Below are 13,768 nucleotides of genomic sequence, written 5' to 3'. Positions count from 1 at the left end.
TTGCGTATCACAATGAAGCGATCACCTCTAGGAGTGTGTTGGCACACCCCAGATGATAAGGTCGTTGCTTCTTTGTGAACAGACCAAAAGCGATCCGCGGGATAATTTTTTCATAGAAAAAACATTCATTTTCTTTCATTCTTTCTGCGGAGCTGGGTATTTTTTGGCCGCGTTACTGAATGCTCATGAACAATGGCTGTAGGCTCATGCGTCCTTTTGCGGAGGTGACAAACCTGGTGGTCAGTCGAACCCAAGGCAACATCATCGACCTCATCCCATATGCGTTTTTTCTGGAGCGTGCCCTGCGAAGAGTACTGGATCAGGCTGTAGATGAGCATGAAGAGGAAGAGTTGTGGTCCCCAACTCCCCATCACCACCAGAAGCAGCCTTGTCGTTGTCAATTGCTGGACCTGTGGCAACGCAGAGAGAGGAGTCTGAAGAAGAGAAGTCAGAGGAGGAAGGTGGCTTTGAGGAGGTGGAATACCAGCCACAGCAGGCGTCCCAGGGGGCTTGTTGTCACCTTTCGGGGACCCTTGGTGTTGTACGTGGCTGGGTGGAGGAAGAGACCTTCAATGATGTCAGTGAGGACAAGGAACGGGACATGGCTAGCTTGGTATCCAACCTTGTGCAAATGGGGAGTTTGCGGTTGTGCAAATGGACTGACTGACTGACTGTTAAACGGGGAGTTTGGTCTGTCAGAGTTTGGTCTGTCACTGTGAAGCGGGCGACGGGCGTAACCCTTACACTACTTGACCGATAAAACATCATACCTGATCGTATTCACACACTGGTTGTTTTAAAGCACGTTATTCCAAACAATTTAGGAATGTTAGGTGATTTATGCCCTTTATGGATCAAAACCCGACTCTGCGTCAACTACGTAATTTTCCACGGGAGTTTTGCCATGGATCCCCCTCCGGCATGCCACAGTCCAGGTGTTAGTCCCCTTGAAACAACTTTTCCATCACTATTGTGGCCAGAAAGAGTCCCTGTGTGTTTTAAAATTCGCCTGCCTATTGAAGTCTATGGCGGTTCACCCGGTTCGTGAACATTTGCCGATGTTCGCTTTCGCCGTTCGCGAACGGCGAATTTTAGGTTTGCGACATCACTAGTGCCTACAGCTACAGCAGTAAGCGTTTATTTATTCCTTACTAATAATATACAGTATCAATACATGAAGGTTTATAGTCAATTTTTGGATGGTGTTTTAAGTTACATTTTTCAATGCAAGCTGACTATTGGAATGTGACTAGAAATATACTTTAATGTGATTTGACCTACAAGATCAGCCTACAGTAAAATTTAGTAACAAATCTCCAAAGTTGCAATTTATTGGAAAAGTGTGATACGGTTGTACAGTAAGGAGTAATTGAAATCAGCAAGTGTGATGAACTAACATTCCTATCTCTGTTTTAAAATGAGAAAAACAGCTCATTTGCAGTCCTATGTCTTATGCAATGAAATATTTTGCATGTCTGACAACCCTTTTCACTACATTACGCCAATAGATATCACAGGAGAGCATGGGGGGTGGAAGGACACCTACTGTATATTACATCATAGGAGACAGATCTGCTCAGTTATATGGGAAGGAAACAAGTAGTGGCCACAACAACAAAAAAAAATCTTCCTTGCATTCCTAGCTGCTAGAGGGATAAAGGTTTTTCACTCAGGGAGTTGTTTTCTGAAACAATATTTATTTCTGAAACAGAATTTAGTTGTAGCACAGTGAGCTTACTTTTTTTAACTAGTTTAGGAGATACAAAATACTTCTTTTTGTTGCCCTTAATTAACCACTTTGTTATCAAAATTCATACAAGCTTAGATATACAAATTTAGAAGTTTCAGTATGGGTCAGTTAACTTTACTAATTCTTTGATTAAAATATAACTAAAGGCAAAACCTTTTTTTTTTAGTTTTGGATAGAGTGGAGAGGGATTAGAACACCTGTCAGTTTTTGTTGTCTGTGTCCCCGTTCAGGAGATTCTCCCTCTCTATTTGCCCCGTTTACCATTAGCACTGAAAGTGAAAGTAAAAGAAAATCCCAAATTTTGGGTTGTTTTTCCTCCCTCTTCCTGTTTGGTTAAGGGACAGAAAGTTAAGGGAAATTTCCGCAATGGAACACAGATGGGGCAAAATAAATCTGACAGGAGTTATAACTAGTGACCGACCGATTATCGGCAAAGCCTATATATCGACGGCCGATCTGCACTTTCCCCGATATATCGGAAAAGTGACCGATATTGCCGATATTTCGGGAAAGTGCTTGTACCGGAGTGATGCCTGCAGCTAGAGGCATCCCCTCGGTACTGGCGTCCATAGCCAACGGTCGGCTGTCTTGTAATGACAACTGATGCGGCTGAGAAGCCGCTCGGCTGTCATTACAAGGAGCGGGAGGGGACGTCCCCCCCTCCCGCCGCCTTCCACAGCTCGCCAGGCAACCAGCCTTGCGCGGCCACTAAGACCCGATCAAGGCCACATTTGGCTCGGATCAGGTCTCTATGTAAAAACTCAGAAGTGATGTCATGACATCACTTCCGGGGACTCGGCGCCAGATTAAAAAGAAAAATGACAGCATTCAAAATAGCCAAACTTGGCGTTTTGAATGCTTTTAAGTGCAGAGTAGGGGGTTGGGGTCTTTTAGACCCCCAGATCTCTCCACAAGAGTACCTGTCAAGTGCTAAAAAAAAAAAAAAAATTAAATGTACGAAAATATCGGCCGATACCGATATACAATGGCCAAAATATCGGTATCGGCAACAAAAAATGATATCGGTCAATCACTAGTTATAACCTTCCTTGGCTCTATGCAAAATGAAGAAAAAAAAAATGTTTTGCCTATAGTTCTACTTTAATTTATAATTTTGAAATTCAGTCGCAGAACTAGGAAAATGCACTGGTGCTTATTCCTTGTTCTATGCTGCAGGGATAATCAGTGTTGGATTAGAAAACACACTTGCCAAACATGTGATCTTTCATTATTTTGATCTCAAAGAATCTTTACACGTACTAGTGAATTGGAATTGGTCACTTGGTCATCAATTAAATATGCAATATAGACATGTAAATAAACACTAAAGACTTACTTGTTCTCCTGTAGCAACTCCTATCCCGTGTGGAGCTAAAGACTAAATTAGAAATAACACCATTATGAAATATGTTCATTTACTGCATGTATTTTGATTAGCTAAGTATTATTTTACAAGGTGTAAGTATTAGGTAAAGAATCTGAGTTTGATATTTTAACATAGAATAGATATTTTTAAGCTTGAAGTGGCTATAAACCCTTACTTATACACAGTGAAGTGACTAGTCCTAGGTGATATACAGGGATGAACCAAATCCTCCTACATAAGAATTTTCTTCAGCTCTCACAGCAAGGGGCAGGGATCTGACATAATACACACAGCAAAGCTAGAGTTTCCTGATATGTGAGTGGTGGGAAGGGAAGCACCCTGCTCTACACAGGCTTACAGGCTCATAGAAAAACACACAGAGCTGAGGATGTCCTCCCTAAATCCTCAACCAAACCATATGAAACTAGCATTCTGAAAATCAGTAATCGTATAGTCACATTTCCACTATCCCAACACACATATCAGTGCTCAGGCCTAGTAACAAGACTTCCAAGCAACAAACACGACACTGTGTGCCTATTGTTTTTATAGCCAGAAGTGAGGTTTTCTAGGGATTTCAATGAAACTCTGGGGAGACCAACTGTAACAGTAAAGGGGTGAAGTTATAGCACTTTTTCCTATACTACAGCAGCCTTAAGCTAGGTTGCTGCACTACACAGCCGATGTATTTTTAAAGTTTTAACTTTTTCACAATGCCTTGGCATCATATATCCATAATGTTAGGTTAGTTCGAATAACTGTTTTTATTTGAAGAAAAAAATGGTACCTTGGAGATTGTTGCATGGCCAAGTATATCATCCGGGGATGTGGGCTCCTCAATCCAGAGAGGTTTGAAAACAGCTAACTCTTTCACCCATGAAATGGCTTCATTCACTTCCCACCTCTGGTTTGCATCCAGCATCTAAAAAAAATGATATTGATTCAATTCAGCATCAAGTTTGATTTTTGGCTTTTCTAGTTATGGAATGGGTTTAGGAGGGTTAAACAGGAACTAATTCTAAAAATAAAATAAAATGTAATCGCAGGTAGAATTTTTTGGTGGAAGATACGTTACAAGTCTTTTACCAAACTCCTATCAAAATTTGACACTGCGTTCGTTGCCTGAGGCACAAAGACAGTGTAGTATATGCTCCTGGCTCACTCCTGGCATCCTGCACATTCAGGAGTTAGATCATCACCAGCCATCCAATGGCCAAAGAGGGAAGACTCCAGACCTGGAAGAAGACAGGGTGAAGATGGCAGAAGCAGTGGACAAAGCGATCAAGGGTAACATGGACTGGTCTTTGCTGAAGGTCACACTAGGACATGAGTCTGTCATAATATGCATACTTGGATAATATGGCAAAAGCTTGAGAGCATGCTGTACATTTAGCTCTGCTTTAATTCAGCCCAGTGTGTCTCTCAACAGCCAGATATTTTGCATTTATAAGCTAATAACTTTCTTACAGTATATGGTCATCACTCATCTGATCTAATAAACTTACTCCAAGATGCAGAACTACAGTTTTCACAGAGAGAAACTTTTTAGCTCGGACTTTCTTCACATAAGACTTTCTATATGTAGAAGAAAGCAAGATGCTGTGTTTATTAAAAAATCCTCTCTTGTATCACAAAGAGTTCTCAGACCACCAGACTGATTAAATATTGTCAGGTAGACTGTGCTCCCAGCACACATTTCATTATCAACACTTCATTTTTATTTGTAACTGGAGTGTACCTGCAAAAATTATGCTGCCAGAGAAGTCAGCACTCCTTACCCTCATGTATGTAGAGTAGAGTAGAGTAGAGTTCTAGGTTTGTCCCAAGCATGTTTGAAGCCATTTACAGCATTGACTGCCTCACTACCTCTGCTGGAAGTTTTTTCTAAGCATAAACTACGCTTTTAGTAAAATAATACTTTCTAAGATTCGTTTTGAACATTCCTCCTGTCAGTTTGAGGTCATGTCCCCGTGTTCTTGATTTTGGTTTTATATTGAAAATACTGCCCTCCTGAACCTTGTTTACACCCTTGATGTATTTAAAGGTTTCAGTCATGTCTCCCCGTTCCCTTCTTTCCTCCAGACTGTACATAATAAGTTCCTGAAGTCGCTCTCGATATGTTTTATCCTCCAGACCTTTCACCGTTTTTGTTACTCCACTTTGGACTCATTCTAGTTTTTTAATATCTTTTTGTAAGCGAGGTCTCTAGAACTGGACACAGTATTCTAAATGATGTCTCAATAAAGATCTTTATAGAGGAATCAGCTGGGGATCCCTCTAGTGATGCATCCTTGAATTGTATTTGTTTTCCCCACTGGCTGGTCACACTGTTTGATTATTTTGCAATCATTTGAAATAAGTACCCCCAAATCTTTTTCCTCTGTAGTGCTAGCCAAGTAAAGTTAAGTGTTATGACAGCCAGGCAGACAGCACTTTCAGGAGGAGAAATCAGAAACAGTAGCCATATACATGGGTGAAAGTCAGTTGTACCTTTCAGCAGGGCTAGGACAAGGGGTGGGCAGGAGGGGCGTCTACACTGGGCACAACAGTTTATTGCAAGGACGGGGGCACCCTGACACTAACCTTGCAGAGAAGGGGGGGGGGCGCAGTTTGGCATCTTTACCCTGGGTGCTGGATGACCTTGTCCCGGCACTGCTTTTAAGTAGCAGAAAACTATATTCTTCAATACCCAGCTTTAGGAATCCTATAAAGGTAGTTTACAATATATGAGCATTATATAAATGGTTAAAATATATTTTGTTTACTTACCAATTTTTTGTCAGGCCCAATCATTTCTCTAATAAGTTTACACCTTCTAATATCATCTTGTAAATCTGCCCCTACTTTCACTTTAAATCTAAAAATAATAAAATGAATAATACAGAACATAAATATATATAATTACTGTAGCAGGTGGATATCATTGTTAATGCTACTTCTAAAATCTGCTGGCATCATAATGAACAGAAGCCAATATTACATATCCAGACATAAAGGACAACCATATACTCAGAATATACATGTATTTCTGATATGTTTACCTGTCAGCACTAGTTGTATGCCCACTTAAACAGGAATGGCAAAAAACCCCCCCAAAAAACGTAGGTTTCTGTGTATAAAACTTCTGCTGTTAGAATGTGTCAATCATTTGCACAGGCACAACAAATCTTCATATAATAAATTTGCTCCCTATGATCGGAAGTACAATCTAGTGAAATGCTTCAGTCAGAAAAATACAAAATTATTGCCACTAGATGGCAATGACAACCCTAGGAAATTAACATAATAAGCAAATTAAGGCAAAGATTTCTTGCAAATGATTGACACATTCACATAAGGAATGTTTTATACATTGACCCCTTAGTGTCAGTGTCTAGGTAGATAGCAATGCTGCTTAGAAAACCTGGGGACCCCAGTTTAATCTCCTCAAGGTTTATTTATAAGGAGTTTATGGTTTTCTGCATGCTTGTGATAGTTTCCTTAAAACGTTTGTTGACCTAAAAAAAAAAAAAATTGATCCTGCTCCTCTAAAGCATCTTATATAGCACAGTGCTTGTGCTGTGTAAGTTGCCCCCCTGTAACACCTGAAAAACCTAGCTGATCCTGCCAGTTTCTGCTCTCCCCCCTGTAAGCTGACCATGGTATATCATGGCTGCTAAGCCCTGACACCGTGGTCAGTTTAGGTGCCTCTGTCAGACGCTGCTATCTGCAACTCTCCTGTGTCCTCCTTCCCCCTGGCTTACGTGATCCCCTGGCTTTCATAATACTAAGTGTCCTGTATGTGTGCTTTATTAAAAAAAAAAGCCGTACTATAACTGATTTAAAAGCGCCGCTTGGCGGTCACATGACTGGCTGGCTCTATCTCTTCTCCTACCAACTGCAGTCAGTGGGGGAATCTCAGCCCCTTCCACTGTACCTGTCAGATCAGGAGAGAGGAGAGCCAGCCAGTCACGTGAGCGCCGCTATTAAATCAGGTATAGAATGGCTTTTTTTTTTTTTTTTTTATAAAGCACACATACAGGACGCTTAGTAAAAATCACGCAATCCCCTGGCTTTCATAACACTAAGTGGGTTTACAACCACTTTATCTTTTTTTACTTGTGCATTGATCCATACCCATCATAAGGCTAACTCCAGACAAATCTTTTTTTTTGTTTTGGATAGAGTGGGGAAGGGTTACAACTTCCCTTAGGTTTTCAGTGTTGTTTGTTGTACAAACTTCTCCATACATCCTGTCCCCTTGTCACCCCAACTGGAAGTAGAAGTCATTTACAGAGAATAAACTAAATTTTAGTATAGAGTGGAAGGGGTGAGATCGTTTTAGGGATTTTATTGCGGTTTGTGGCCATATTGGGACACTGTAATTAAAAATTGACAGAGGTTTAACTCTTCTCTAATCTATCAAAATCCAAAGAAAAAAGGTTTTGACTGGAGCTGAAATTAAAATTGGACATAAACTGATGTACCGTAAATGAATATAAAATGCTAACATTCTATATACATAGGAAAACCCCTTAATAGCTGGGAACTGTCAAACTCCCAAAATGTTTAACGTTATCTAGAACATACAGATTTATATAGAAAAAAATATTTAAATAAATACCTCGTCCACCCTTCCTTGAGTGCATCTGTACACAACTAGAATATAACAACAAATGTTAGAATGAAACCTATACAACCAGTGCTTTAAAAAAAAAAAAAAAAAACAATGACCTGTAATTAAAGATAACATAAAAACATTTATATATAATGTACCAACATTTTATTTTATCTGGTAAAAAAGATACCCGCATGGTATATCCCTGCAGCGTAGGGGAAATTGCACCGTATTTGAACAGACTGGTGTGGTCCATAAACTAAAGTCTAGAAGATGTCTAAAATAATGGCGTTCTCCCAGCACCTTTCTCTAGTGCTGAACAGAAGACTTTTTAGGCAGCACTGTAGGATGCCTTGATATCTTCAAGAAGAATGCAGGGTCCCGCTTAGTTTTTTGTGTAGCCTATAGGGATAAGGGCAACTAAAAAAAAATCTTCTAACCAGTTTCTAGTATAATCAGAAAACCAGCTATACCACGATGTGTCTCAGTGTCTCAGGGACCACTGGACTGGTTCCTGTATTTAAAAAAGCTGCAAAAAACAGGTTCACTGATAAATATCTTTTTTAGCAATATTACGGTCATATGTCAAGTGGTTATTTGATGTGCAGATCAGATAAATGTCCATTGTTCTGCACATATCATCAGTTAACAAAATCTATTTTATCTCCTATTAACTTGTAGTTAACACCTAATAAACCTAAATAACAATGTCCTTAAGTTCCTTTTCTTCTCCCCTTAGATCAGGCATGTCCAACCTGCGGCCCGAGGGCCGCATGAGGCCAGGAACCTCAGGCAATGCGGCCCACTGCCCCCTGACAATTTTTTTTTTCTGGGGAGGAGGGAAGTCAGGTCGGGTGCACGGCCACAGCAGCTTCCAACTAACGGTAGGCAGAGGCTGCCTCAGAGGGGGGAGGAGAACATGTGCAGTGTTTCTGACTCCTACCACCATGACCACTTCAAATCACTGAAGTGGTCTTGTTAGTTAGAGTGTTCCTTTATTATCGCTCAGAAGAAGTAAACCTCTGTATACTGATTACATTTCATTTTATCATCCTCTAGTTGTGTTAAATCAGTGTGAGGGGCGCGGTGGCGCGGGAAGGGCGCGGCGGCATTTTATTACTTATATACCTTAACTATAGTATATATTTAATATGCGGCCCAAGAAAATTTCTCTACACTCAATGTGGCCCAGAGAAGCAAAAAGGTTGGACACCCATGCCTTAGATACTGTATGTTAATGCTTTTTTTTTTATATCTATTTTTTTAAACTAGTTATATGTAAAGTTACATATCAATGATCAAACAATATTGTTTCTTTTTTAATTACACACTATAACAAAAACAAAAATAAAATAACAAAAATCCTTTATTTCATTGTAAATCATTTTGAATGACCAGTACCAGCTACATATTAATAATGTAATTTTAAATAGGACAAATTACAGAATTAAATATGCATTTGAAATAATTCATGCAAAATATATACATCTATGCATTTAACAGAATACATACAAATATTTTCATAAGCCCCAAATAAATTATTAATTGATGTCACCCTTATTGCCAAGCCAAAATAATGGTGGCTGTCTGCTATGTTGATATGACAGTACTCATTAGGCAAGTGTGTCAGGTGGAAAGGGGCCATAAAACAGCGTGGGACACCCCCATAGTAAAATACAATGAAGTTGTTGAACTGCAAAGGGCTCATCTGCACCACCCCCAAAACTGAGTTGGAAAAATAGGAGAGGTTTATGCCTAACTCATCCGCTACTGATAATCCCTTGAGCCCTGTAAAATATTAAATGGTTAAAATGTTACCAGTATAAATAAGAGAGGGAAAAAAAAGAAAAGAAATAAAAATATAAGCACTACTAGAAAGAAACAACAATATCAAAAATGTAAAAGGTTTACGATTCATATACGCTATCTTGGCAATACTTCCACACTTCCTCCTGTATTACCCAGTAGAACCAGGATGGTGTTTTGAAGGTACACCTTTTTGTGCCCTGTTTTCTTTTTTCAAATTTCAGCTTGATGCTGTCAAGAATAAGGGTTAGTATCAAAAAAATACAAGTGAGATACCCACTTGTTGCTATAGATTAATGAGATTTTAGCTCGTAGTTTTGATGCACCAGGCTTTTAAAAAAAAAAAAAGAAAAGAGAAAAAAAATATGAAACAGCAAATTTGAACCAGGGGAAGAGTAATACAGGTACTCCTCACTTAACGATCAGGTTCTGTTCCCGCTACCAGGTCATTAAAAGAGGAGCCACAAGTAATTCATATTTTAAGCATTCCTAACTACAATACTGTACTGTATTCTGGAAAAAAAAGTCTAAACACAAAACTCCAACTCAATAAAGTTGTTTTGATTTGCATAAGTACAGAACACAAAAATATAAACAACAATAATCCTGTATAGTACTGTACAGGATATAATGATGTACAGTGCCCAAAAAACGTACAGTAGACATTTAGAGTAACATTTTAGTCATCATCAAATCATCAAACTGGTAGAGGTAGCTTGCAAGAAGAATTCTTTTAAGGTGCTCTGCTTTGTAATTTTCTTTTTTTTTTGTCATACATTTCAGGGTTACATCACAAGAGTTCCTTCATCTGCCGTTCCACACACTTTCAACATATGTTTCCTCAAACCCTTAGCCATTGTTCATAAAACCCTTTTTTTTCCATATACCCTGCATACACTTTTCTGTTACTTTCTCCCAAGCCGATGCAATGCTTTTTATGCAGTGTAAAATGTTGTAAGCTTTCCAAAAACCACAAAAGGGTAACTTCATCATTTTCAGTTGCTGCTACAGCTTTGGAAAAGGTGGTGTGCAAATAGTAGGCCTTGAATGTTGCTATTGCACCCTGATCCATGGGTTGTAGAATAGCAGTTTTGTTTTTTAGGCAGATACCACCTTTACATCTGGATGTAGGTCATCAAGATGCTGGGGGTGGCCTGGGGCATTGCCAAGCAGGAGGATAATTTTAAAGGGAACACCCTTTGTAGACAATAATGCTTGACTGAGGGTATTAAACAACTGATGAACCAGTCATCAAATAAAGCTGATGTCATCCATGCTTTGTTATTTTTATACGATAATAAACAGTCAGTGCGTGCTAACTAACCTGCTTCAATGCACATAGGTTCTGTGAACAATAAACGAGAAGAGGCTTTAACTTAAACCCAGCAACATTTCCTCCCAACAACAATGTGACCCTGTCTTTAAAAGCCTCAACACCGGGCATTGTTTTAACGTCTTTGTGTATGTAGGACCTTTCAGCATTTTTTCCCAAAAAAGTTAATTTTCATCCATGTTAAATATCTGCTCTGGACAGAAGCCACCTTTTTCGATGATTTTTATCAAATTCAACCACAAATTTTTTCAGCTTCTTCCACATCTGCACTTGCAGCCTCACCACTGATACTCCGATTTTGGAGGTTGAATCTCCCATGCAACCTTTGAAACCATCCATGACTTGCTGTAAATGTTTGTCGATTCTTCTCCTTTGTGCACTTTCAAATTCTCAAAAATACTGCGTCCTTTGGTTTGAATCAATAAAAAACTCATTGTCATTCTTTTTTCTATTTGGTCATCAATCCATACCGCCAGCAATTTCTAGTTATTATGGCTTGATACCCTGTCGATGCTTTTACTGCCTCTTTCATTCTATCCTTATCCCTTAGGAATGTTGAAATGGTAGAAAGTGCAAGTTCCAATTCACTTGCTATTTCTTTAACTTTCTTGCCAGCCTCATAGTCCTTAATGATTTTTATTTTCATATCAAGATCAATAGGTTTTCCTTTTTTTAGAGCATTTTCTGCAGGTGCACGCACGCTTTTTTTCTTTTCGAACATGGTGTGGGCAATACCTGTACAGTACAAGAACACATTACATTACTGTAAGTAAAGACATAAAATGGTAGAAAGAACGCTGGAAGGGGCATTGAGGAGCATCGAGTACAGTACAGTACATACCTGTAAAACAGCAGGCCGGGAGTGAGAACGAGGCTGATGCAGAGTGATGACATGACGTCCTGCACTGGTCGGGAGAGCTGGTCGTAAGTCCGAGCGGTCGTTAAACGGGTAAGTGGTTAAATGAGGAGTATCTGTATAGTAGATTGGGCTAATAACCAGTGAAGTGGATTTTTAATCTTTTACTCATCTTCCATTAATTCAGAAGTTATTTTGGGGATTGCAATAAACCATTCTACAATGGCCACGTTAAAAATAATGAAGAACATACATGCAAACCAAGGAACAAATAGATTATTCCCATATCATTAACTCAAACCTTTTTTAGCTGTTCATCTGGATAGCCTAACCAGGCACATGATGTGGTATATGCAGGGTATCCATTCTTTAACATGTACTGCTCTAATAACAAATAAAACATAATCTTTGTTACTTTATATACTGGTACATTTTTTATTTATCGTTATAATATTTTATTTCATGTTCTATGATTTATATTTGTTTATTTATCAAAAAACCGAAATAACGGAGGGTTGGTACTTTACATGAGAAACATGACAAGGCTGGCCGGACAATAGTGACACATTTATTGGTACATACAAATATGCAAACATAGCATGTACAATATGTAAAAACCAAGAGAGTAAAGAAGCTGGTAGGTGGTCCCCAAATTCAGGTTCATAGAAACCAGCATGGCAAAATACTAAAAGGTGGGAGGTAGTTGAGTGCAATCATTACATCAGCAGACTCGATGCGTTTTGTGGACTAGAGTTTTCTGTAACATTATACTCAGCATGTGCGGCTTTTTGGTTATATCAAGGGCTGCATTTGTGATCCCCTTTATCAAGAAAGTTGGCCACAAAACTGTTACTCAGAGAATCTTCACAGACCCCCTTAGGTATCTAGCCAAATGGGAAAAAGACCTCCAAGTATGCTGGACCCCCGGCAGAACACAGAAAGATCTTGACCCTCTCATTTAAATCACCTATATGCAATACATTTCAAGAATTGTGGTATAAAATCTTAACCTAGTGGTACAGCAACCCAACACTACTGCACTGCATTTATCCCTCTGTGCATGAAATGTGTTGGAGGTGTGGTGCTGAGAGAGGGGACATCTTACATCTATTCTGGTCATGTCCGTTTCTTGGTACTTTTTGGAACGCAAACATTTACTGACTGGACATTAACAGTCACACCTTTCTTTTACATATTGCACCACAATGAAGTACCACTGTCCACATATAGAAAAAAAATAAATTTGTGGTGAGGCACCTAGTTAACGCTGCCTGGGCGTGTATTCTGCTTTTATGAAAGTTGGTGCATTTACCTACTCTACAGCAATAGATTCTTAAAGTGGACAACACTAAGGAAATGGAAGGTCTGACTAGCGCGCTCAAAGCTACAACTGAAAGGTTTACTAACACGTGGCTCTATTGACTTATATTTCTAAGTGTACTATTATTACTCCTCCTGCTGGTGGTGCTGCCTCCCCTGCCCCCTTCCTTCCCCCCCCCCTTAATTTTTTTCTCCTTTTCTCTCTCCCTGTTTCTTTAGCTTACATTTCTCTTATTGTCCATCCCGTATACCCTTCCACACTGCATTGGGTTTCATGACAGGCTATTGATTAACGAACGGTTAATTCTCTTGCAGTTTGTTAGGCTATGCTTTTGGCCCAAGATTGGTTTATGTTGTACCTATGTTGAATACTCTAGATCTAGATTTATAGTGGTATCCTATTGGTCCCCTTTCTAAAATTGTACGTGAATGGTTAGGTCTATGTATCTTGTGTATTTCTATGTTTTCTGCTTATTGTAACTGTGAAAACTTTCTATAAATAAAAAATGCATCCAAAAAAAAGTTGGTCATCACTATGATAGAGTGTCATAGCAGCACCACAGGGAAATAGAGTGTATTGTGACAAATATAGATCATAAACATATGTGCAAGTGCACATAACAGCTTGGTATGGTTAGCGATTTACCTCTGCTTTCTTGTTCTTGTTTTCCATTTTGAAGTATTTCTGCAAAACATTATTGCATATAAAATATCCCCAGTGTGGAAAATATAATCATTTC

The 13,768-nt window shown here is 39.1% G+C and overlaps 1 protein-coding gene across 1 annotated transcript in view; it reads right to left on the bottom strand.

Moving 5' to 3' along the window:
• Nucleotides 1–13,768, bottom strand: part of ENOSF1 (enolase superfamily member 1) — a 63,834-nt gene that overhangs the window by 20,249 nt on the left and 29,817 nt on the right. The window contains exons 7-12 of the mRNA XM_082258784.1: nucleotides 13,675–13,713; nucleotides 12,010–12,092; nucleotides 7,720–7,754; nucleotides 5,886–5,973; nucleotides 3,904–4,038; nucleotides 3,087–3,128 (exon numbers count right to left, since the gene is read on the bottom strand). Of these exons, the coding sequence (XP_082114910.1) occupies nucleotides 3,087–3,128; nucleotides 3,904–4,038; nucleotides 5,886–5,973; nucleotides 7,720–7,754; nucleotides 12,010–12,092; nucleotides 13,675–13,713 (422 nt within the window). The remainder of the gene's footprint in view (nucleotides 1–3,086; nucleotides 3,129–3,903; nucleotides 4,039–5,885; nucleotides 5,974–7,719; nucleotides 7,755–12,009; nucleotides 12,093–13,674; nucleotides 13,714–13,768) is intronic.

The sequence above is a fragment of the Pelophylax lessonae genome (assembly GCF_965119305.1).
Source record: "Pelophylax lessonae genome assembly, chromosome: 5".
Taxonomy (NCBI): Eukaryota; Metazoa; Chordata; class Amphibia; order Anura; family Ranidae; genus Pelophylax; species Pelophylax lessonae.
This window is presented reverse-complemented; position numbering and strand designations above follow the sequence as displayed.